We start from the raw sequence: 26,797 nt of genomic DNA, 5'->3' as shown, positions 1-26,797 counted from the left end.
AGGATCTAGTGGATCGCCTCTTCCGACGGTGGGGCACACCCCAGATCGACCTGTTCGCGACGGCGACGAATTCCAAGTGCCGGAGGTTCGCCAGCAGGTTTCCCCAGGCGAGGAGCATGGGCGATGCTTTCTCGTTCCCCTGGGAGGGCCTGTTCCTCTACGCGTTCCCTCCTTTGCCACTGCTAATCCGGCTCGTCAACCAGCTCAAGAGGTCACGGTGCAGGATGATCCTCGTCGCACCTGCGTGGCCGAGGCAGATATGGCTCCCGGACCTTCTGGACTTGTCAGCGTCCCCGCCAATCAAGCTGCCGGTGGACGCGGATCTGCTCTCCAGGGAAGGAGGCGCCATCCTCCACCACGACCCGAAATCGCTGAACTTGCAGGCCTGGCTCCTGCAGCGCTAGAGTTTGGAGGATACGACATACCGGCCGACTGCAGAGAGGTTCTTGCAAAGGCCAGGGCGTCCTCGACTCTTAAATGCTACGGACACAAATGGAAGAGGTTTTCTGTCTGGTGCCACGCACAGAAGATTAACCCTCTACGGATTACGGCTCCCCAAGTACTGCCGTACCTGCTGACGCTGGCCAAAGCTGGACTGGCACACGCGTCCATCAAGATTCATCTTGCTGCGATCTCCTGATACACCAGAACCACGGGCCGGTCGTCCCTGTGGTCTCATCGTCTGGTGAAAGAGTTCATGAAGGGACTGTTCAGATCGTTCCCGCCGGTGAAGGCGCCGGCCCCGGCGTGGGAGCTCAACGTGGTGCTGACCAAGCTCATGGGACCTCCGTTCGAGCCTCTGCACTCGGCCCCGTTGAAGTTTCTGTCGTGGAAAACAGCGTTTCTTGTGGCCATCACCTCCGCACGACGGGTGGGAGAGATCCAGGCCCTTTCCTGCAAGGCCCCGTACTTGACTTTTCACGACACGAGGGTAGTGCTCAGGATGCACCCCTCCTTCATGCCCAAGGTACCGTCGGACTTCCATCTCAACGAACCCTTGGTGTTGCCTGTGTTCTTCCCGTCGCCTTCGTCGCCGGCTGAGAGGACTTTGCACTCGCTGGATGTGGCTAGAGCGCTGAAGTTCTACGTGGACCGCACGAAGTGTTTTCGGAAGACGTCACAACTCTTTGTGAACTTTGGACCTGTCAATCAGGGGAAGGCTCTCTCGAAGGCTTCCATTTCCAGATGGCTCTCCGGCTGTATCATGTACTGTCATCGGTTGGCAAACCGACCGCTGCCTGGCCGTCCGAGAGCCCATTCCACCAGAGCGATCGCAGCTACCACGGCGTTCCTTTCTGGTGTGCCCCTGCTGGACATATGCAGGGCTGCTACGTGGAGGTCGACGCACACCTTCACGAAATTCTACTGCGTCGATCGGGATTCCAGGGAGGAGTCCAGGGTCGGCCAAGCAGTGCTGCGCAACCTGTTCGCCTGAGGTGAGCCTGGTGAGGAGGTAAGATGCTTAATGTTGAGTTTGATGTAATGCTTAATGTTGAGCCTTTGCCACCTCCCGTGGTTGTGCATGTGTGTACTGCTATGTATTCTTTATTCATGAGCATGTGAATCCATGCCAGACCCCATGCTGGAGAAGGAACAAGTTACTTACCTGTAACTGTTGTTCTCCAGCATGGGTCTGGCATGGATTCACATGCGAACCCTCCCGCCTACCCCTCTGCGGCTCTTCACTTGGTCATACTGCCACTTCACATGCTCCCAAATCTGAAGATGGCTGCCAGAGGCGGTGCTTAGGTAGAGGGCAGTCATTGGCTGTGGTCAGTATGACGCAGAGACCAGTATTGGTTACTACTACGAAAGACAGATCAGAAACGAAACTGATACTGGGTTTTTCTTTACCGAGGATTCCCAGCCTGAAGACGGGGAATATTCATGAGCATGTGAATCCATGCCAGACCCATGCTGGAGAACAACAGTCACAGGTAAGTAACTTGTTCCTTCTTTACTGTTCATAAGGATAAACTTGTTTTACGCACTCACCCTAGGTTCTCACCTAAGATAATTTCCAAATTCCATGTTAACCAGTCTATCGAGCTACCAGCCTTCTTCCAAGAACCCAAAAGCTCTGCTGAGGTGAAACTCCACACACTAGATGTGAGGAGGGCGGTCCTTTACTACATAGACAAGACAAGGCCGCTAAGAAAGACAGATCAACTGTTCATCTCCATAGCTCCAGGCAGAGAGGGAGATCGCGTCTCTAAGACTGCCATCTCTAGGTGGATAGTCGGATGTATCCAACTGTGCTATTCCCTTTTAAATTAGACGCTGCCTTTTACGCCAAGGGACCACTCTACAAGAGGTACTAGAGCCACATTTGCAAAGCAGCTACATGGAGCTCTATTCACACCTTTACTCATCACTACTGCATTGACACTCGTTCCAAGACAGATACTCAAGTGGGACAAGCGGTTTTAAGACATTTGTTCGCTCATGACCCTTCTCACATCCCACCTCCTTCTTTTAACACTGCTCGCTAATCTATGCACAGCATGTGATCTAGGCAGATTCCACAAGCCTCAGAAGGGATACATTACTCACCGTAATTGTATTTCCGATGCTTGTATCTGCTTAGATTCACATGTGCCCGCCCTTCCTCCCCTCTGAGAGAAGGCACATGAATGCTTGTAGTCTTATCTATCTTATCTGCTTGGATAGTCTGTACTCACGCTATTCCTCATGCTACCTCATGTTAGAAAAAATACAATCTGAGGGTCCTACACGCGTGAGGGATCATGGGTACAGTGGACATCACACTAGGCATAGTATTACTGGCACGCCCTAGTTCGATGCCCCTTTTCGAGTTTCGAAAAACAAACTGTAATACTCTGCAGCTTCCACTAGATGTCAGCCTATGCACAGAATGTGAATCTAAGCAGATATAAGCATCAGAAATACGATTACGGTGAGTAATGTATCCTATATTTATGAGGCTTGTGGAATCTGCTTAGATCACATGCTGTGCATAGGCTGACATCTAGTGGAAGCTGCGGGGTATTCGTTTGTTTTTCGAAACTCGAAAATGGGCGTCGACACAGGGTGTGCCAGTAATACTATCTGTAGTCTGACGTTCACTGTACCCATGATCCCTCGCGCGTCTAGGACCCTCAGATTGTTTTTTTCTGCCATACTGGTCGGAAGCATTCTTCGGAGTTCCCTGGCCTTAGCCATACTTTTGCTAAAATATTGTTAGGTTCCCCATTTCTCCACCCCAACGTCGAATCACCGAACATCCACACTCTACGCCGACCTGGAGAGCTGCACAACGGATTTCGGCCTCGGAAGGCCTCTGGCCTCGGCCCTGCAAGTAGGGAGAGTGGGGGGTGGACATACTCTACACTCGTTTGGTATATAGGTACATTCTTATATATTCCTGCACTTATTAGCCCGCTGCCACAAGGTGCGTATGGAGGGTACCCCTTTCCAATTTTACCTCAAGTGCAACCGCAAGTACCCTTGGGTGGACAGACACGCCACGTGCAATCTCTGCTTACCGAGGGACCACCCCAAGGCTAACTACAGAGCGTGTAGTAGGTTCAAACCGAAAACACTCACAGACCTTTCGATCAAGCGTTGGGCCCACCACGCCAGGCGTCAAGAGGCCATGGCAGCGGAGGGCGCCTTCAGCGATGGCGGCGACGCCGTGCTTTCGGACGGCGAGGGCAACGTGGCGTCAATTGACAGCCAAGCGCAAGTCCCTGACCTCGGAAGGTCGCCCGGCAAGGCGGCTATGGGAAAGACCCCCGGCGACACAAGCGCTACCCAAGCGCTACCCACAGCACTTCCACAAAACAGATGAAGTCCAACCGAGACTCGACGCGCACGTCGAGTACTCGGAAAGAGGCACATAGAGAACGGTCCGAATCGGTGTCCTCTGGGCTCGATCTAGATCGCCGCATGACTCCAGTCAACTATCCACTGTTGCCAAGAGGGCCTCGCTCCACAAGGTAACGGAGGTTCGATCGTCGGAAGACGAAGCCGACCTCTATCCCCAGACTGCACTCCAGGAGTCGGCGTCAACAGGCCGCGCAACAGCTGTTCCTGAGTCCCAAACTCCACACTCGAGAGATAGGGACACTACCCCCGAACCTCGGCGCCAGGCGTCAAAAGGCTCTGAAGGGGCGAAAAAACAGAGAAGGGGAAAAACAACAAAGGAAGCAGTCTCAGTCTCCTTCCACACCTCAAAAACATTCTACTCCACATAAACAGATGGACAAGTCTTGGTCTTCTGTTATCCCAAAGACCCCAGTTCAAACCAGTAGGTCTAGTCAAGATAAAACAGGGAAAGGCCTCCAAGAAAGAATCATTCCCAGTTCAAGAGAATGGTCTAGTGATGACATAGACAGTCATGTCAAGGATGTCATCATTGGCAGATTTCTACGCCAAAAACCCTGAACACTTTCTCTTTTACCCCCGACGGGGTCAACTCCCTCACGCTCTAAGGATCCTATACCCCCAAGTAAGAAGTCCCGGGTTGAAGCTCCTACTTCAGACCCCTTCGGTATAGAGCCCTATTCTCAATATCAGGGAGCTCCATCCTTTTGTGAGGATCCAGATTTGGGCATGTTGGAAGAACAAACTGGGACGGGCTACTATGGGGATGACGAGGACCAAGAGGAGGAGGAGGAGGAGAACGACCTAGAAACCTACAGGCTAGATTCCACGGTAGATAAAGAACCCCCGGTTACCGACTCCCCTGTCGACAACAAGCCTCTCTTGAATGAAGTGCTGTCCAGAGCGGCAGAACACTTCCACATTGACACCCAGTGTGCTCAGGAAGAGAGGGACTTTGCCGAGGAGTTAGTGGGAGAAAGGAGACCTGTTGCCCAGGCCATCCCTATCCTTAAGTCAATACAAAGGAGGATAGACCCTTCCCTTGTTAATCCCAATCTCAGTAGGGCGGTAAACCCCAGAGTTTAGAAGCTTTTCAGGGCAGCCCAAACAGACCCACTGTACATAAGAGGGCATCTGAAACCGGACTCCCTAGTAGTTACAAAACACCGTAAGAGGGCGGGAACACCCTTGTCATGGTCGGAAGCTCCTACCCACAAGGAGAGCAAGAAGATTTATTGCTTGGGCAGGAAAATAGCCTCCACTTCCGCCTACCAGGCAAGGATTGCCAACTCCACCACCCTGCTGGCGAGTTACAACTGCCACCAGTGGGAAGAAGTCGCGGCACTCATAGATTCTGCCCCAGAACCCTTAAAAAGCCAATTGGCACGAGTTTCGGCGGAAGGAAGAGCCGTGTCAGGTTGCATATTAAAAGCAACCTTTGATGCTGCGGATAACACCAGCAGATTGATAGCAGAAGGTATTGTTATCAAAAGGCGTGCTTGGTTGCGATAGTCTGAGTTCAAAGCCGAAAACCCAAGCATCATTGGTAGATAAACCGGTGGAGCCGGATCTATTGTTTGGAAAGGCGGTCTAGGAAGCGCTGAAAAATGCCAAGGACGAGTATATGAGACTCAAATCCCTAGGCCAACTAACCAATAAACCCCCAAACCAGAGAGGGAATGACAATTTTCGTCGCCCACACGGAGAGAATTCCCAGAGGGTCTAACTATTCCCAGGGGCAGGGTACACAATGGAACAACAGCCAGCAGTCTACCCAGGGTTATGGCAGGGTAATAAGAGAGGATGTGGTAAAGGTAGAGGCAGCCCCAGTAGAGGCGGCGGCACGCCTCCACCAAAACAGTGGCGCTCCGTTCAGGGTCCCTTCTCACCCATCCCCAGTAGGGGGACGCATTTCCAACTTCACCCAAGCTTGGGAAGGGATCACATTAGACAGATGGGTGCTGTCCACAGTGTCTGCACGATACTGCATAGAACTGTTACAGCGTCCCCGAAACTACCCTCCACGACAAACAATACATTCTTTGGACCACCAGAAGATCCTCCTCAAGGGGATTGTCAATCTTCTAGCAAAGGATGCGATAGAACTCGTCCCGGGACACCAGGTAAACAAGGGTATTTATTCAACTTACTTCCTTGTGCCAAAAAAAGATTTGACAGTGCGCCCAGTATTGGAGTTACGGCCTGCAAACAAGTATGTCAAACCCCAAAAATTTTGCATGACTACTCTCGAAGAGGTAATCCCCCTCCTAAAAAGGGGGGATTACATGGCAACATTGGACATGAAAGATTCCTATTTTCATATTTCCATGTTCCCAGCGCACAAAGTACTTGCGCTTCAAGGTGGACAGTCGGCACTACCAGTTCAAGGTACTGCCCTTCGGGATGGCCTTGGCTCCAAGGGTATTCACCAAGGTACTGGCGGTGGCGGCAGCACACCTACGCAGGGAGGCAATCCCGGTGTACCCTTACCTGGACGACTGGCTCATAACGGGGGAGACTAAAGTAATTTGCAGAACAAACATTCAAAGGACGATCGACCTCCTCTTAGAATTAGGTTTCTCAATAAACGAGAAGAAGTCAAGTCTGGTGCCAAGCACCTCCAAGCAGTTCCTAGGAGCTATCCTAGACACACAAGAGGGGTTGACCTTTCCATCAGAGGAAAGAATTTGGAATATACTGCTGCAAATTCTGCTGTATCGGGCCGGTCACCAGATAACGGTACGCAAAGCAATGCATTTGCTGGGCATGATGGCATCATGTATTTACCTGGTCCCCCACACGCGCCTGCGTCCCATGCAGAAATGCTTGGCCAAACAGTGGTCTCAGGCAAGTGGTCAGTGGGACGATCTAGTGGTCGCTTCGCCAACTCTGGTAAAAAGCCTTCACTGGTGGACAAGAGAATCTGTCCAAGGGGAAACCCTTTTACGATCCCGAGATACAGGCGGTAGTCACAACCGATGCATGCCTGACAGGGTGGGGAGCTCACCACCTCCACCACACACCTCAGGGTCTCTGGTCTCACTCAGTGGCCAAGAATCGCATCAACCTGCTAGAGCTTCTGTCAGTATTCAGAGCACTTCAAGCGTTCGAGCCCTACCTGCTGAATCTGTCGGTACAGATCCGGACGGACAGCACTACAGCCATGTTTTACCTAAACAAGCAAGGAGGGACTTGTTTGCCAAATCTGTCCAAGCTTGCCCAGAGAATTTGGATATGGGCACTCAGACGGAAGATCTTCCTGTCATCTCAACATGTTCCAGGGGATCTCAATTCTCTGGCGGATGCTTTGAGCAGAGATCCCCTCCCAGAGGAACACGAATGGTGTCTACACAGAGAAAGCGTAGAAGATATCATCTTTCAGTGGGGTTTCCCCACTATAGACCTATTCGCCACAAGCGAAAACAGACAGTGCCCAGGATTTACATCCAGGTTCCCCCAGCCAGACTCCGAGGGGAATGCCCTGTGGATGAACTGGTCAGGTATGTTTGCATACGCTTTTCCACCAACACCTCATCAGGAAGGTGGTCAACAAGATGAAAAGAGAATCAATGACGCTCGTCCTAGTTGCTCCCATGTGGGAGAGACAACCGTGGTTCCCACACCTACGCAGACTAGCGGTGTGCGATCCCATCAAACTCCTGGGCTGGTACAACCTACTGTCCCAGCACCAAGGTCAAACAGTGCATTCTCAACCCAACTCAATGAACCTAGCAGCATGGCTCCTGAGGTCATAGTTTGGACATCTCAAATTACCACAGAGATGTATGGACATCCTAAAAGAATCTAGGAAGCCAAACATGAGGCACTGCTACTTTATTTATTTATTTGTTTATATTTATATAGCGCGCAAGCAGCCCAGGGGCATTGAGGCGCTGTTACTTGCAATAACTTAGTTACATGGTACACATGATAGCGATTGTTGACACATTATGAATAGTACAAGAAATCATACTGTTACAAATATTGCATTTGGTCGTATATTACAACATATATGATAAGTATTCGTGCTGATGTGTCGGTCCTTATGTGAAAAGGGTAGTTTTCAGTGTTTTGCGGAAGGTGGTGAGGGAGTCCTCACCACGGATAGTGGGAGGTAGGGCATTCCAGTGAGTGGGCGTGAGATAGGGGAAGCTGGATCCACCCGCTTTTACTCTTTTTACTAGTGGCACAGAGAGCATGTTGGTGTACGGTGATCTGGTTGGCCTGGTAGTGGAGACAGGGTGGATCCTTTGGGAGAGGTATGCTGGAGCAGTGAAGTGAATGCACTTGTGGGTCAGTGTTAGGGCTTTGAATACGATCCTTTCCTTTATTGGGAGCCAGTGGGCTAGTTTTCTGGCTTCAGAGATGTGTTCTCTTTTAGCAATGCCTTGGGCTCCCCGGAGAGCATTGTTCTGTATTACTTGTAGTCTCTCTAAGTTTTTGTTGGAGGTTCCTAGAAAGAGTACGTTGCAGTAGTCTAGCCTGGAGCCGGTGATGGCTCTGGCTATGTTGGTGCAGTTCTCTTTGGAGAGAAAGGGCCTGATTGCGTTGATAATTTTGGCATGCTATGCAGCTGCGGATGCTATTGCGTTGACTTGTCTATCCATGGATAGGCTGGAGTCCAGGTAGACTCCCAGAGTTTTGACAGAATCGGAGACCGGGATTTTAATGGAGTCAATGGTGAAGTGGCTGAATTGGGCATCTAGATTTTTTAGCGTGTCGGGGGAACCTACCAGGAGTTGTTCCGTCTTGTCAGAGTTGAGGGATAGTCTGTTGTCTGCCATCCAGGCTTGGATGGTGTTGTAGAGGTTGAGGGTCAGGGAGTCGGTGTCATAGTTACCTGTGAGAGTGAGGAGGATCTGGGTGTCGTCGGCGTAGTTGGCGTATGAGATGCCCATAGCGTCAAGGATGAGGGGTTGTGTGAAGATGTTGTACAGGGTGGGGGAGAGACAGGAACCTTGGGGTACACCACAAAGTATAATAGTTGGTGATGCAGCGGCTAGGTCAGAGAATACTTCCATGGTTCTGTCTTGTAAGAAGGAGGAGATCCATGCTGTGGCCTCTGGGGAGAATTTGGCAGTGGAGGAAAGGTGGTGGCATAGGACGCCATGATCCACGAGGTTGAATGCCGCGGATAGGTCAAGGAGTAGGAGAAGTGCTGGTTTACCCATGACAAATGGAAACGATTTGTTATCTGGTGCCAGAATAAGCAAGTCAACCCAGTTGATTGCACTCCTTCCACAATTGTCACATACATGCTCCACCTGCTGGATGCAGGACTGGTATTTAACCCGCTGAAGGTACACCTGGCAGCTCTGTCAGCATACACCACCTCCCATAACAAGGTGTTGTGGTGGAAGATACCAGTGGTTAAAGCTTTCATGGAAGGAGTAAAGAGACTTCACCCTCCTTTTTCAAACCCACCACCTGGATGAGACCTTAACGTGCTATCTAAACTCATGAGCCCCCCATTCGAACCCATGCATAAAAGCAGTCTCAAACACCTGACTTATAAGACGGCCTTCTTAGTAGCAATAACATCTATAAGAAGGGTCAATGAAATTCAGGCTCTGTCAGTGCAAGATCCATTATTTACAGTTCATAAAGATAAACTGGTTTTACGTACACACCCTAGGTTCTCACCTAAGTTTATTTCTAAATTCCACGTGAACCAGTCCATCGAGCTTCGGGCTTTCTTCCAAGACCCACAAAACTCGGCTGAGGTGAAACTACACACCCTAGATGTGCGTAGGGTGGTCCTCTACTATGTAAACAAAACCAGACCGCTAAGGAAAACAGATCAGCTGTTTGTCTCCGTAGTTACAGGCAGAGAGGGAGATTGCGTCTCTAAAGGTGCCATCTCTAAGTGGATTGTTAACTGTATCTAGCTGTGTTACTCTTTCTGAAAATCTCTGCCTTTCACGCTAAGAGCCCACTCTACAAGAGGCATTGGGGCCACTACGGCTTTCATTGCAAATGTACCCCTTGACACCATTTTCAAAGCAGCTACTTGGAGCTCTATTCACACTTTTACTCAGCACTACTGCATTGACACCCATTCCAAGACAGATACTCAAGTGGGACAGGCGGTTCTAAGACCTTTATTTGCTCATGACCCTTCTCACATCCCACCGCCTTCTTCTAACACTGCTCGCTAATCTATGCACACCATCTGATCTAAGCAGATTCCACAAGCCTCAGAAGGGATACATTACTCACCGTATTCAAATTTCTGATGCTTGTATATGCTTAGATTCACATGCGACCCACCCTTCCTCCCCTCTGAAAGAAGGTGCATGGATGCTTGTAGTCTTATCTATCTGCTTGGATTATCTGTACTCGCGCTACTCCTCATGCTATCTCATGTCAGACAATATACAATCTGAGGGTCCTAGACGCGTGAGGGATCATGGGTACAGTGGACGTCACACTAGGGATAGTATTACTGGCACGCCCTGTGTCGACGCCCATTTTCGAGTTTCGAAAAACAAACTGTAATACTCTGCAGCTTCCACTAGATGTCGGCCTATGCACAGCATGTGAATCTAAGCAGATACAAACATCAGAAATACGATTACTGTGAGTAATGTATCCCATATATCTGTTGTTTTACATAAGAATTTGTTACTTTGAGTATTGTGCCAGATGAACAGAGCAGAGAGATTAGTTTGCATTACTTGTATGGAAGGGTTTAATGCTTCAACTAGTATCAGACATATTTCTAATATGTGGTTCCCAAAATGGTGAAGGTATTTGTTTCTTGAGGAGATCGGACGCTGCTCTAACTGCCCTCGCTCAGCGCCCACTAGCACACCCACATCTATTCACCCCCTCTTCCATCCCCCACCCATAATGCCCAAATTAACTTTTTTCATTTCTGGCCCTGGTTGCATGTATTTCGGTTGGCTAAACCAGGGAATCCTAAGATGTGCATATGAAACTGCATAATCAAGGTATTCTGCAGTGGCCCGCTTCTCCTCTTGACTGTGCTCTTGTCAAATATTTTACATGTTTTTGCGCTAATATTTTCTAGTGTATTGGGCTACCTTATGTGAGTCTCCTGTTTTCTAGCGTACTAAAACTAAGATGGGATTGACCAGTACGTTTCAAAAGAAGGTTCTCAGAGCATGTGTACACTGTGAACCAGAGTACATATTATCATGGATACATTATCATGCAAAATGGCACATGGCATAAAATGTATTATTTAAAAAAAACAATTATTCCACAAAGGTTTCTCAGTTGGCCCACATGTTGTTGGTGTCAGTGGTTTCTCAGTTGGCTTCAAATGTTAGTATCAGTGGGTACACACTGCGCTCACAGGAAGACCACACTTGTTGAAGTGCGACCACGAATAGCTAACATACCACGTTGCTTATTTTCACTTGTTTATGCCCACAACGGAATGCTGGAACTCTTATCCCATGGCTACTTTTAGTTGTGTTTAGAGGCAACTGACCAGTTGGCATTTAATGTCTGTCTTGCCGGCTATTCACTGCCCCAAGTTGTATGGATCATAGTGGGTTGCCCTTGGCCACACCTTTCAGATCTAGTGTAATCTTATTCTACTTCTGGGCTCATCCATAAATCAAGCAATTTCACCTGACTAGACTTCCAATAAGTACTGAGTCAAAGAACTTGCTGTGCATGGAATATGAAGTGCAATCCTCCCTTCAGACCCGGGTTAATGCACATTGCCAGAAAGCATTACCAATATGCAGGTCCTGCCCTGAGATGCCTTCCTGATCTCTGTGGCTACTGACCTGAAAATGTGACAATGCTGGACAACTAAGCTCACCAACAGCAAGACGGGCCATAAAATCTGTGGTAGTGCAAGAAAAATGAGAGAGAATGTACAGATCATTTATACCCACCCTGGGGGGTGCTTTTGTAGCATCCTTGTAACCCTCTCCATTGCTGACCTAAAACCAGAGATTCACTGAACCTCTACCCATGCACTCAGGCCTAAAGAATCTCGTCAAGCCCTTCAACCATAGCTCTTCTACCAAGTCGCAAAGACTTTCTAGATGCCTGAAACAGTCAGTACATCATATGAAAACTCAGCTATCAGTTTCCCAAATGTCTCAGGAGGATAGCTCAGGGGCAATATGCTTGCATTGGAAGCAAGACGTCAGAGCAACGCAGGTTCGATCCACGGTTCCACGCTTAGAATCCTCTGGGTATTATGCGTGTTATAAACAACCTTACATATCACTAGGTGTAGGTTGGTTCACCCTTCGAATTGTACCACCATCCACCCATTGGCACACTGCCACTACTAAATGTGGACTTATTTAATAGGCACAGTTAGAAACAACACAGAGAACCTAGCTGCAAGTTCATGGTGAGTAACACTGGGCCATTCAGCTGAATGGGCAGTCCATTAGATTGTAACAAGAGGAACCCTTCAACAAAGGACTGCTGCTACTTCTGAACATTTGGGTTTAACCTGGTCCATAGAGAAAATAAAACCTGTCCGTAAGATCCAGAATTGGAGCAACCGGACAGCCACATCAACTGGTTTATGATCTAGTTGAAGACTGCTGAATGCAGGGGTTATAGGGAACCACAAAGCTCAACTGAAGTTAGGTTTGATAGTTTGACTCTCGGGCCTTGATATAAGGCCTGCCGATGGGAACTGTGGTTTGAAATCGGTTTGCGGTTAACCTCATTTAAGAACACTTAAATCATTCATCATTCAAAACACTCATTTGAGAGACACTACAATGTCATGGAGTGAAATTTACTTGCCAGTGTACTTACCTTTCCCGTACTTGTAACGAAGATTATATATGATTTATGCTAACTCAGTGTGTACCTTTCCATTTATACAAAGTAATACATTGTTCTACAGTTTTCTGGTTCTGCTACATCCCCTCCCAAGCAATGTTCCTTACCTACTCAGCCACAGCTACCTTAGTACACTGAAGGAAACCAAAGTTTGCTTAGATTGGTGACCTACCGCCCCATGCACTGAACCCACTCTGGAGTGATTCCTCCCAACATTTCCTCATTGTGCTCTTTTGATTTGGAAACCGGGTATATTAGAGTAGGGAGAGTACCCTGGAATTCCCTTTTCTGTAATTGAAGTCGATGGGAAATAGTTGAATTATACATTTCTATAATTTAAAGATATTTACCTGTTGTGATAAATCGAGGGAATTTGTCCCGCCTCCCCCTTGGGGGTGAGCTTGTTCTGAAATACCCTCCTTAGGGGTCTTGGCAAGTGGGACCTCTCTGGGAGACAATCCCCCCCTTAGGGTACAAGGAACTCCGTAACCCCTCTCCCATGATGGCATGCATGGCAGTGTCTGAGATGCTTAACAGCAATAAAAACTAAGACTGGGTTGAAGATAACATTAACATGCACCATGAGTATCAGAGAAAAGAAGCTGTCTCTTTAAGGACAAACCTCGACTTAATTGTGACGAGTATGTTTGAGGAGGACACACTGATTTGGGAGAGAGGGAGAATCGTACGGTTGAAGGGCAAGCCCCCTGGTAGTGTGACACAAGTGGGAGGTGGAACCAACGAGAGATGCAGAGCCTGCGAAATTCAGAATGAGACTGAACTAGAGTATCAGACGCTGGGTAGAAAGTGTACCAAAAAGCAGAAAGCAAGAAGAGTGGGCACCACTATACGATATTCACATTTCTCAAATAAGTGTCTGTATAGAAGTTTTGTTGCTCTGAAGATTCCTTGTTGTCAAATTATAAAAAGGAGCTGGCTGTGACGAATAAGGAGACACCCTAATTCAAAAATACACAAGAAGCCAAAGACCAAGTGGGATGCAAGGTCACACAGCCGCTCTCTTAGAAGACCCAATCTGGGTATGTAAGTTATGTAAACTCTACAAAGCTTGATAGACTCCAAAGTAAAATTGTTTACATATTCAAAAAATGATGATAATAATGAAGGTTCAGTGGTATTTCATAAAGATTTTTATCAATCACTGGTTTTGTGAAAAAATATGTCTCTTGGTATGAGGCGTCACTAATATCTTCTTAGTGAGGAAGAAAAAAGCCAATAGCATTTTATGTCGGACCAAAACAATCTTTTGCCAATGCATTTCGGATTACAAATCCTTCGTCAGGGCAAGTCTGTAGTTAACATGTACGTTTACATAACATCCAAAAGAAAGTGTATCACAATGCACATTCGCAAAAAAATAAATAACATACCAATCGTAGTGGTAGAAAGATCGGTTGATACATAAAAGAAAAAATAGAAAAAGAGAAAGAATGAGCAATAAGAAGTCTGTAAGTAATGAGGTTAGCGATGACAAGAAATGCAGAACGTGTTTACCTGAGAAAATGGCAGAATGCTTGCATGGACAGTGGCTTGGAGAACCAGAACCATGTGGTGGGCAGAAAGCTGCCCGGACAAAATCAGCGCCAAGGCGCAGATAAGCTGAAATGTAAGAGAGACATTGTAAGGAACCCGGGTGGGATCCGTGTAAGCAGTGCGTGTCATAACATCAGGGGAGCTTACCATGAGACCAGCGAGGAGTCGGACTGTTCCTCTCGCTTGCCGGCGTGTAACTGCGATGTTCGCATCGGAGCGTTGCCCGGAAACTTTTCAAATACACATCAGATAATACCAGCAGTTCTGATTCAGAAGCCCAGAGAGAACCCGAAATATCCACGGAACAGACGGCTGAGGAGCTCAACATAGGAACTGGTCCTGCAGCACAAGTACCTTCCTCTTCGTGTTTTAGGCGCCCGCCTAAAACCATCCCAGAACAGGGAAAAAGATTTTGCTCAAAAACTATGGAACCTGTGACAGCACCAACATAATTTATGGCATTAAATGCCAGTGTGGAAAATTCTATGTGGGCCAATCCACAAGAATGGCCAAAACAAGGTGGAATGAGCATCGTTCATGTATTCGTAATGCTAATACCAACTCTGCCGTAGCACGGCACTGGTTGGAGAATGGACATAACTTCCCTCAGATTAGATTTGTGGTTTTAGAGGTACTCACAAGAAGCAACCCACATGAAGACCTTAACCAGCGTTTGAATCGAAGGGAGTCATTCTGGATTGACAAATTTGGGAGTCTGGTTCCCAATGGGATTAACGAGGAGATTAATTATCACTGTTTTCTTTAAATTTGTAATCACATTGCCTTCAAGGTGTAATTTCTAGCAACTATTTACTGTGATATCTTATGTGTTATGGACTTTGACCACCCCGCTGTGTTTCCTGGACTTCGGTCTGGGACCCAAGGTGCCGTCTGGCGACGACACCATTACAGTGGGTTGGTACTTGCAGCATGACTCATGCATCCGATTTCTCCTATGACTACTCCTATGACTACATAAAATAGCCTCAGATGCCGCCGTTTGATGACATGATCCAGTGTGGACATATATATATATATATAATAATGTTGATATAGATGTTATTACTATGTATTTACTTTGCAACTTTCTTTTATTAGCCCAGCATTCTTTAGGGCTCTTTTGTATTTGCTATTTCTCTTTTATGACTCTTTCTATCTTCTTTCACTAGTTCCACCCCTGTTACTTTGTCTTGCATTGGAGTATTTCTTTTACCTCTGCTTTCAGTTTCCTTGTTTTTACATTTTTTTTGTTTCCACAATTCTTGACATATTCAAATTAAGGCGTATAATTAGTTTATAGCTCTAAATAATCACTTAGAAACCCATTTGCTGTCATTTGTCCCAGAGCACGCGCCTCGTTTGGCCGCGATCACGTGGTTCATTAAAGGAGCGTTGTCTGGGCAACGCTCCGATGCGAACATCGCAGTTACATGCCGGCAAGCGAGAGGAACAGTCCGACTCCTCGCTGGTCTCATGGTAAGCTCCCCTGATGTTATGACACGTACTGCTTACACGGATCCCACCCGGGTTCCTTACAATGTCTCTCTTACATGTCATCTTATCTGCGCCTTGGCGCTGATTTTGTCCGGGCAGCTTTCTGCCCACCACATGGTTAACTACAGACTTGCCCTGACGAAGGATTTGTAAATCCGAAATGCATTGGCAAAAGATTGTTTTGGTCTGACATAAAATGCTATTGGCTTTTTTCTTCCTCACTAAGAAGATATTAGTGACGCCTCATACCAAGAGACGTATTTTTTCACAAAACCAGTGATTGATAAAAATCTTTATGAAATACCACTGAACCTTCATTATTATCATTATTTTTTGAATATGTAAACAATTTTACTTTGGAGTCTATCAAGCTTTGTAGAGTTTACATAACTTACATACCCAGATTGGGTCTTCTAAGAGAGCGGCTGTGTGACCTTGCATCCCACTTGGTCTTTGGCTTCTTGTAGAAAGTGTACCAAATCAGCGAAAAACCAAGGGTCTGAGAACCCGAAACAAGTTGGTTGGGTGATCACAAGTAGTTTGTGATGGGCAGGGAGCCCAACCAATTACGTTGACACAAAACCGCAGTTATCCGCAAAACAGCATTGGTTGCCAGGAGAGACACCGGACTGTAGCGCGAATGGGAAGCGAGAAACTAACAGACTACAACGGAGAAGACAACAGAGAAAGGGAAGCCAAGCAGGAAAGAAGGTTGCACGCCCCCAGGAGGCATTCCCTCATGAAGAGAGGTATCTGCAAGGACCAAGGAATCCAAAATGGAATCTTTGAGTGGAGAAACTAGTCCAGGTGAAAATGTTGAAACTCAAAGTACAAAGTTGATCGATCTGAACTGTTACTAAGAGGAAACGTCATATGTAAACCTGAGAAAGAGAACATTAATCAGTGACTAATAATACTACCGTGGATAGAGGGGAGAAGATCCCAACCCTCGAGGGATTAATTGAAGAACAGTAGAGTAGTAGAGTCTGAAATACAAACAAGAGAAGAGGATGTAAGGATGAAACAAACTTCTCAAAAGAGCCCCGGAAAAATAATCCCCCTAAATGAAGGAAGAGCCAAAGACATTAGCCAAGAATTGCAAACCTTGGTACCAGAAGGTGGCTACAGACTATTTGAAAATAAGATATTCGAATATCTTTTTTTTTCTTTTAACACACCCATCTAAAAAATAAATGACTATACCACGCTATACCCTCCATTCTCTTCCTCTTTCTGAGGTTCCTAAAACAGTGGTCTTCAAACTTTTCATGCAGAGCTCTCTTAAAGTATGTGTGGAACTGCTAATATTTTCTCATTGTCACCCCAATCTACTTGAAAGAACCGCATCCTCTCTCGGGACATCACTCCACACTTCCATAAGGAAGGGGCAGCCCCACGGTGCAAGAACAATGCCCTTAAACTATAATTGCCATTTATTTTTTTCAAAAATCTTTGCCCTCTAACCTTCCCCATTACCAGATCTTGCTGCAAAATACATTTTATGATAATGTAATGCACAACATTGAGAGGGTTATTTTGTATTCTTGTTTTTTGCTTTAATACAATTCGACATTTATGTCCATCTATATTTACTCAGCATTTCCACTGATTAAATATGTCCAAAACTGTTGAAAAATAGTCTAAACCAATTAAAATAATAGGTAAAAGTCAAAGCTAACCTCCAAACTGTAGAATAACCTTTTCTTTTTAGAAGGGGCCTGCAAGGCAGTGGCGTCCAGGTGCGAATCCTTAGTAATCCAACTTAATGTGTAACTACCATTGTGTACCCCCACCTGTTGGAATGGATTGTGCATTTATAGCCAGGATGAGTAAATGCCTCTTTCTGTTTCTTTAGAGTACAAAAAAGCACGGCAAGAGATTAAAAAGAAATCCTCAGATACGTTGAAACTGCAGAAGAAGGCAAAGAAAGGTAAATGCAGTAGAACTTTTTGGATTGATTCCCACTGTCTTTTTTTTGTAGGATGTTGGTTTCATTTGATTGTGTGGCCTGCTTTTCATGTTTGAATCTAGTAGGTTAATTATCAAATAAAAACAGACTGTGTACCACATGCGGACCTTCACCATTCCTAGTGTGAAAGAAGTGTTTCCTTTTTACAATGTAAAAGTATTGTCAAACTGACTTAACATGAGAAAATGACCAAATAGTGTGTGCATGAGTTTGCTTCCTAAGGAAAAATGGGAGAGACGGTCCATAAACACAATGGGTGAAGTAACTATGCCTGCAGGAGCACTGAGTTGATTCCCTTTCGCGCTTTCAAAAAAACACCATTGTTTCCTGCTGCCCTACCTACTTGGCTTCTATCCCACTTGGGGCTGAACCTGGTCCCTCGGCCCCTTCCTCCAGCCTCACCCGTTGCATTGCTATGTGCTCTGATGGGGTGAGCAAAGTCAAAGCTTCTATGCTGCAGTGGTTTAACTTTCTATATCCTGATAACAAGACACTTGGCCTCATTCCGAGTAGGGCGGTTAGGGATACCGGGCCCGGTAAGGAGACTGGTGCCGGTAATCCCTTACCGCCCTACTACGAGGTACCTTAGCGGGTCCCTCCATTAACGCCTGGTCTGACCAGGTGTTATGGACGGGACCCGTTAAGGGACTTCAGAGCTAATAACGGTACTGCAAATTGCGGTACCGTTATTAACTACTTCCCCATTCCCATTGAGCCCTATGGGGGCTGAAATGGGAATGGGGAATGGTTTTTTCAATGGGGACTTACCGGTCCCTCCAAGGTCGGAATGGACTGGTAAGTCCCAATTTAACCAACCCGGAGGCAGTACCTGTATGGGAGGCAGCCATGGAGCTAATTGCTCCATGGCTACCACCATACTCGGAATGAGGCCCACTGTCCCAAGGAGTTGATTCTGCTGATCATTCCGGAGCACCACTGAACTAAAAGCAAATAGCCTGAAGGAAGAGCTGTGATATTAAAGCAAGGTAGCAATTAAATCTTTAAATCATGCAATGACGAGAGAAAATGTAACTAACCAAATAAATGCATAGTAATAGTATCTTACCATTAAACAGTTCCTTTCTTTTATGAAAAAAACTGCTTGGAATTGATTTATACAGCCGATTTAAAGAATTTGGCACCATTTGTAAAGGGAGAATACCGTTTACATAGCGCTCAACAAGAAACTCAAAAATGCCCTTTGAAACGTCAGCCAAGCCTGTACGCTGTTCAATATCTGTGACAAAGATGAATCTACCATCATTATTAAGCTACCAGCTCACTTTACATGTTTGTGACACTTATAAGCCTAAACTATTACATTAGAGTACAGATGGGGAGAAATGGCGGATGGGGAGGGACATACAGCTTGTAGGTATTTGGTTATTTGCCCACCCATTGACTGCCCATGGCCATGCTAATCCCTATGCCTATTCCGACACAGTTCCTGTCCCTCCCAGCCCAAAACTCCTCCTCATGGGAACTCTTTGAGCTTGCTTTAATCAAACTTAACATCAAACTGTGCACTGGTAGTGATAACCGGTGTTTTGTTAAGCAGTCTTCTGCTAGTTAATGCCTTAATTGAAGTTTTAAACTTGCTACTGGTGTAATTAAATGTTCTTAACCAGGTTGCCTTCAGCCACTCTATAAGCACTCTGCAGGTCCTTCACCGAAGTCCTGTTAAAAACGAGCATTGGCAAGGCCAACGGTTTAGGTTTGTATAGAAGTATTAGGCATTTACCAGGCACTTTTATTAGATTCTCAGATACTCGCACCATTTTACGCCTACTACTATCAAGGGCCAGTTGATACCACTGCGGCTGTGCCTGGCAAGAGCCTTGCCCATGCCTACACAATAGCCCAAATTGTTGGCATTGCCAATGCTTGTTTTTCTTTTGGGATACTTAACTGCTGAGGATTTGAAAGGCATCCAAAGTACACCTGGAAGTTTTGAGTCTGGCGATTGTGTCCTCCTTTGGCGATTCGGTGAGGCCTCTCGTCAGAATACATTTTCCTGATTGAAGGACGTGCGCTAAACCGTAAGCTCATACTATCTGGGAGTGGTCTTTTAGCATTGTTCACTCCTGCTTCTTGAACTTTTGCACCTTGTAACTCATAATGTTGTGTTTCATTATAAGATAATGTAATGAATGTATACCCTTGTATGCCTTTAAGAATCAGTTACACCTGTTTTTATTATGGTGGCCTGGCGAGGTGGGAGACTGGGTTTTGTACAGCCACCAAGCAAGTTGGGCGTGCAATTCGAGACCCAGTCAGGGTTAGCGAAGCCATCCCTCGACAATCACCAAACTCAATCGATTGGCAGGTCGGCTGAGAATCAATACCAAACTATCAGTGAGAAAATATGTCGATTCTGGGCGCTATGGCGTCCTGCATTCCTCTAGTGGGCAACTGCCGCCTGTTCATGAGGCCGGTTCCAGAGTTTCTGGCGTACCGGTGGACGCAGGCCAAAGGGCTCTGGTCGGACAAGCTGACTGTCAATGTTGTCGAGCTCCTACTAGCTCTTCAGTGGTGGCACTGCTTTCAGAATCTATCCAGGGGGGTACCCCTACAGGAGCCGGAGTTTCGGCTAACTGTAGTGACAGACGCATCCCTGACAGGCTGGGGAGCACACATAGGCACTCTACAAACGCAAGGTTGTTGGTCCCGGAGGGAGTCACTCCTGCACATCAACGTTCTGGAACTGAGAGCAGTGCACTGGGCCTTGAAGTCTTTCCTGCCGCACATCAGAGGGTCCATAGTGAGAATATTGACAGACAACACAATGGCAATGTTTTACTTAAGGAAGCAAGGGGGCACGCGGTCCAGAACCCTTTCCACTGAGGCTCAGAAGGTGTGGCATTGGGCTCTGAAACACGATATATCCATCGTAGCTCATCTCCCGGGAGTAAGGAAGGAGCAAGCGAACTTACTCAGCAGAAAAATTGACCAAATACATGAATGGGAGATAGACAGGTCTTCGAGAAATGGGGACGGCCTCCGCTGGATCTCTTCGCAATGAAGAGGAACAAGAAGTGCGAGATGTATGCCAGCAGATGGCCACAGGAAGGTTCTCTGGGGGAAGCGTTCTCCTTCCCGTGGACGGACAAGTTCCTCTACGCCTTCCCTCCGTTCCCTCTTATAAGGAGAACTCTGCAGTGGATACGCAGGTACAGGTGCCTGGTCATCCTAGTGGCACCATGTTGGCCGAGGCAGCCGTGGTTTTCCGACAGGCTTCACCGGTCAGTAGATCAACCGATAACGTTCCCGAAGGTTCCCAATCTCCTGTCCCGGGACGAAGGAACAGTGTGGCATCACAATCCAGACAGTCTCAATCTCACAGCTTGGCTCCTGACATTTCGGAATTTGGTGCCTTGAGCATTTCGTCGGATTGTCGGAGAATCCTGCAAGCAGCACGGGCCCCTTCCACCAACAAGTCGTACACGTTTAAGTGGAAAAGGTTCTGTACGTGGTGTCAAGGACAGCCAGGAGTGCAACCTCTAAGGGTAACTCTGGAGCAACTTCTACCGTATCTGCTACACCTGGCGAAGAGCGGATTATCTTTTCCATCAATAAAGGTACACCTGGCGGCCATCTCTAGGTTCACGAGGAGGAGGCAGTAGTCTCCCTTGTTTAGTGACAGGCTGGTGAAACACTTGATGAGGGGTCTGTTCCGAACATTCCCGCCGGTTAAACGTTTTCCACCAACGTGGAGTCTTAATGTGGTGCTAGCACGGTTAATGAAAGCACCCTTTGAAACAATGGCCACATCGTCGATGAAGTTCTTGTCATGGAAATTGGTTTTTCTAATGGCTATAACATGGCTATAACATCAGCTAGGCGGCTCTCAGAATTGCAAGCATTAGTCGTAGACCCGCCGTACCTAAGGTTCTTTAAGGACAAAGTGGTTCTGTCAACTAATCCTTGTTTCATTCCAAAAGTTCCTACGGCTTATCATAAACACTCGTCCATTGTCCTGCCTACCTTTTTCGCGACCCCCTCATCGGCTGCGGAAAAAGTCCTCCATACCTTGGACGTGAAGAGAGCTCTAAAATATTATCTTCATCGGACTCAACAACTTAGATCTACGCAGCAACTCTTCATTGCATATGGTCCATCAGCGAGAGGAAAAGCAATTTCAAAGCAGGGACTGGCCCGATGGGTCTCGTCGACGATTGCCTTCTGTCATTCCACAGCAGGTAAACCACTACAAGGGCGTCCGAGAGCTCATTCCACGAGGGCAACTTCGTCTTCGACAGCGTTGTGGGCAGGAATCCAGCTGGCAGACATTTGCCAGGTGGCGGCATGGTCAGTGCCTCACAACGTTTACCCGTCATTGTCTCGAAAGGCAGCATGCGGACGAGATACAAATGGGAAGAGCAGTCTTACGCCATCTGTTTCAATAAGGTAAGCCCTTTTCAGGAAGGGTCTTTACTTATTTTATCATATGTATATATGGACGTATATAGGTATATGTATATAGATATTGATATGTGCATGTACTTTTGCGTATTTATAAGTTGGCAGTTTTACATAAGCATGGTTCGGTATACGTATGCTTAGGAGGGTGCCGGATTGCATTCACACCTCCCCTTTTCAGGATCACTGCTGTATATTCTATTCTAAGCATGTGAATCCATGAAAGATCCAATGCTGGAGAAGGGAATAGTTTCTTATCTGTAATTTCATTTCTCCAGCATTGGTATCTTTCATGGATTCACATGTGCCCGCCGGCCTCCCCGGAATGCAATCTACTTGTATAACTATGTTTTCACCCCATTCTGCTTTGGAGGGGTCAAAATCTGAAGGGAGCCGCGGGGGCGGGGCATTTATACCGCTACGTCCCAGTGGGGCATGCGTGGGCGGCCCCAAAAACGACGTAGATAGGACACAAATGTGTTGGATGTTTTCCTATGGGAAACGGCTTTATAAGTGTACCGAGGGTTCCCAATCTGTCGACGGGGAATATTCTAAGCATGTGAATCCATGAAAGATACCAATGCTGGAGAAATGAAGTTACAGGTAAGAAACTATTCCCATATGTATCAACTATATCCGCTATAAGGGCAAAAAAGGCAATGTAGCCCGAGTCCGAATCTAAAGGACTGGGCTAAGGGGAAGAGGAGCCAAGGTTCTGCCAAGCTGACACCTGCAGAGGGAGTCCATTACTGTCTGTCTCCCTGTAGGAGCATCTGCAGACGTGCCTTTAAGCAGCTACCATGGACGCTCGGCTGATCGCAACATAAGAGATAGACAACAGCCAGCTACCTCACTTCCACGGCATCAGTCTCCCAGCTAACCCAAGCAGCATAGCAGGGCTTGATCTTGTTTCAGCTTTATTATCCATTCCGGGAGCACACTAACATTGGCGTGGTTTTCTTGTCATAGGAAGCAAGCACCTCTGCCATTCGACAACCATTTTCGGCTCCAGAACCCTGATACTCCTTTCTAGTAACTTAGAGGTGTGGTCCCATACGGCCGCAGGGTAAGATTTCCTCAGCTATACATAGGTATCACGCTATATTCCAGCCATAGAATCAACACCCGAGACATCACATATAGTCCAGCTCACTCACCTGGTGCTGGGTAAACACAGATGCTGCACACACCCCTTTTCCGCACCCACCGCCTCCCTGGGGTCCCTTTGTTTTAGGTACATGAACGTGGTGCCCATAGGTGGGGTCTCGGTGGTTTCATAGCACATAGCTATCTTTAGAAAAAGAAGCACAGTATTTTAACCACACTTCTATATCCGTCACCATGTGGGTTTCGGGATATATTTCGGAGGTTCTTTCTAAAACTCTGAAATCCTGCTTTTGTGCCTTTACCCTTGGGCAACAGAAGTGCTCCATAGACCATTGTCTCTAAGGAATCCATCCATTTTGGATTAAAGGTCCTGAAGAAGATCAAAGTTTTGAGAATCATTGAAACTGGTCGACCATATAGGCCATGAGTGACCTCATGCTTAAGACAATGTTCCACAGATTTGGACTCGGACATGTCTCACAATAGAGCGACATTTTTTATTCTGTAAACAGATTACAGCAGTTTCAGCTAGCCTTTTAACGTATGCTCTTTAGTAAGGGCATTTTTATAGCGCCGACTACACTGGACGGGCTAATAATGGATGTGTCTGCCTCTCAATAATGGTAAATTAAAATACAGACGGAAACCCTGAAGCGGAGACAGCACACCACCATTTGATTAGAGATGGATATAATGCACATTACGTCTCAACACTATTAGCTTTCAACAGCCCTTTCTGGTGTACTTTTTCTTAGTAGTCTAATAGTTTAGTATCCCACTTGGTGTGTTGAAAAGACTTGGTATGAAAGAAGTTTAGATGGGGCCAGCCTCTCTCCTATCCCCTGTTAGACAGGCGTTACAGCACTTGCAGCCTAGGGATAGAAGGCACTACATAGGTAGGGATATGGTGTTCTTCCTATAGGGAGAGCAGTCTAGTGTGAATGAATGAGTGGTATCTAGATACCATACGGATGGCAACCTTTTGTTCTAAAAAATCTTCTTCCAATGACAGTTCACCTGTGATAAAAAGTATTGGCATTAACGGTTGGTTAATGTTTTGGGACTGTGAGTCCCCTCATTAAGGAGCTCTAGGTGTTTTAAAGGAAAGCATATCACAAAAACATTACAAAGGAAGCCATTAAGATCCCACTCTTCATTGATTCCATTGGGGCTTGAGGCATCTAGCGGATCATCCAATAGGCTTCTCTCTGTGCTCTCAGTCTCTTGAAGTCTTTTATTTGACCTTTCATGTCGCTCAATACCTGAAATTTCAATTGAGAGATGTTGTGTCCTTTCTCGTTTAAATGTCTTGCTACTGCCGATTTGGCATTTCTGTTCCTGATGCACGATTTGTGCTCATTCATCTGTATGCGTAAGTTTCTTCCTCTTTCTCCTGCATAATAAATGCCACAGAAGGCATCTTACAACCATTGGCTACTTACATTGACTTCTTTCTCCAACCTTTGATATAGAAAGAATGGCCGTCCCTCGCTAGGGACGGCGAAACTGAACCTTTTTCACCAGAAAACACTGTCTTCCCCTTTAAATTTAGATGTGTGCCGGGGTACGCCCCTGGGAGCATGCGCTCCCCAGACTCCGCCCACCAGCGCCACTGCCCAGTCCTGAAACAATCTAAATTCTCAAAGATTTTGAGGTATCAAAACTCACCAAGCGATGATACAAAACCTCTCGTAGGAGAATACTCATCGATTCAAGTTAGCCATCACAGTTTTAGGTGTCCAAAGCAACTCCTCGTATGATATGGCATTTATAACGCACCTATACACAAGTGTTTCAAGGCACGACGAGGCAAGGGAGGGGAACAGAGAGACAGACACAATGATCTTAGTAGGCCAGGTGTCATTCAGAACGTGAAACTGCGGGGGATAGGGGATGGGACAGTGCAGTACATGGGATACATAGAAAATATACGGCCAGCTGGTGGCAAGTGCAAGGGTAAGTGAAGACATCAGGTGTCAAGTGCTGGTAGGGGCACTGTAGCGATACAGAAAACACTCTCTGGCAACCCCCACACTTGGGGACTAAGTGCAGGTGTGCAACTGGCAGGGGAGGTGACCTGGGCCCTATTGGAGGGTGGCCAGGTGACCAATGCAGTTTCAGATTCAGCCAGGAATTCAGCAGGGGAGAGGAGGAGAGAAAGCAGAAGCAAAGAGCAAGGTTTTGAGGTGGTTCCGGAACCGGAGATTGTTCTCCTCAAGTTTCAGGGAGGCTTTTCCAGAGGGAGGCCCCAGCCAAAGAAAGAGATTTACCACCAACTCGTTGCTTGGAGAAGCGACCCTGAGGGAGTTGGAGGCAGGTGAGCGAAGAGCTCGAGAGGGAAGATATTTAGGAAGAGTTAAAGGTATTCAGGCCCCAGGCCCCAGAAGGCCATGTGGACAATACAGAGGGTTTTGAACTTAATACTCTCAGCCACTGGAAGCCAGTGCAGAGATTTCAGTCCTGGAGAGATACAATCCCTGGGCTTGAGGCCAAGGACAAGTCTTGCAATCCTGTTCTGGATGAGTTGCAGAGGGTGGAGAGTAGAAGCGGGCAGATTTAGAAAGAGGCTGTGCAATAGTCCAGCCTAGAGAGAACGAGAGCTCTGGAGACAGTGAGCTTCTGGGGGAAGGAGAGGAAAGGAAGAATACCTCTGATGAGGTGCAACTGGTAGTGTGACTTCTTAGAGATGTGGAGAGAAGGAGAGTGTGGAGTCTAAGATGACCCCAAGGTTTTTAGCCTTGCAGGTGGGAGCAGGAAGAGGGTCAAGAGAGTCTGGCCAGAAAGTGACGGGAAAGGAGGGAGCGGGTGTGCCGATGAGGAGAATCTCGGTCTAACTGGCATTAAGGCAGGAGATCATTGGCAGCACACCACTCCTGGATAGCAGACAGTCAGAGATGAGTGTCATCCGCATAGCACTGAAAGTTGGTGCAGAGAGCAGCAATGCGGTGGGCAAGAAGTGCCAGGGATTGATTGAACAGCCAGGGAGAGCGGTAGACCCCTAGAGCACACCACAGATGGAGAGGAAGGGCCCAAGTTGAACCTGGGAGGGTCGATCAGAGAGGAAAGAAGTCAGCCATGCCAGGGCCTGACTGGTGATACCCAGGTTATCACGGAGAAGGTTGAGCAGGATGGCATGGTTGACCGTGTCGAAGGCAGACGAGAGATCAAGTAAGATGAGGACACAGGGGGTGTTGGAATGAAGGTTGGAGGGCAGGCCTGCACAGATGTTCAGGAGAGCAGTTTCTGTGCTTCTGGCAGCTCTGAAGCCAGACTGATGATCATGAAGACAACCAACTGATTCGGTGTGGAGATTGAGCTGGGAGATGGCCAGCTTTTCCAGGAGTTTACCCAGGAAAGGAGTGATGGAGTTTGGGAGATAGTTAGCCTGACAGAATGGGTTGGCGGAGGGTTTCTTGAGAAGACTGCATAAGGGAGTGCTTCAGGGGGGATGGGAAGACTCCAGTGGCGAAGGAGTGGTTGCAGAAGTCAGCTAGAGCAGGAGTCAGGGAGTCAATGTGGTCCTTGATGGTTTTGGAGGAACAGGGATGAACCTGTTTTGACGAGACTTTCATAGATCAGACTTGTCTAGAAACCTTGTCTTGGGAGAACAGGGGAAAG

The 26,797-nt window shown here is 47.1% G+C and overlaps 1 protein-coding gene across 13 annotated transcripts in view; it reads left to right on the top strand.

Moving 5' to 3' along the window:
* The window catches only part of MTSS1 (MTSS I-BAR domain containing 1), a 1,344,348-nt gene that overhangs the window by 789,613 nt on the left and 527,938 nt on the right, over positions 1–26,797 (top strand). For all 13 annotated transcript variants that reach the window (XM_069621598.1, XM_069621599.1, XM_069621600.1 and 10 more), the window contains one exon: positions 17,540–17,614. In XM_069621598.1, the coding sequence (XP_069477699.1) occupies positions 17,540–17,614 (75 nt within the window). The remainder of the gene's footprint in view (positions 1–17,539; positions 17,615–26,797) is intronic.

The sequence above is a fragment of the Ambystoma mexicanum genome, chromosome 5q (assembly GCF_040938575.1).
Source record: "Ambystoma mexicanum isolate Mex_15411 chromosome 5q, UKY_AmexF1_1, whole genome shotgun sequence".
Lineage (NCBI taxonomy): Eukaryota > Metazoa > Chordata > Amphibia > Caudata > Ambystomatidae > Ambystoma > Ambystoma mexicanum.
Note: the sequence above shows the minus strand (reverse complement) of the source record. Positions and strands in the feature narration are given on the sequence as shown.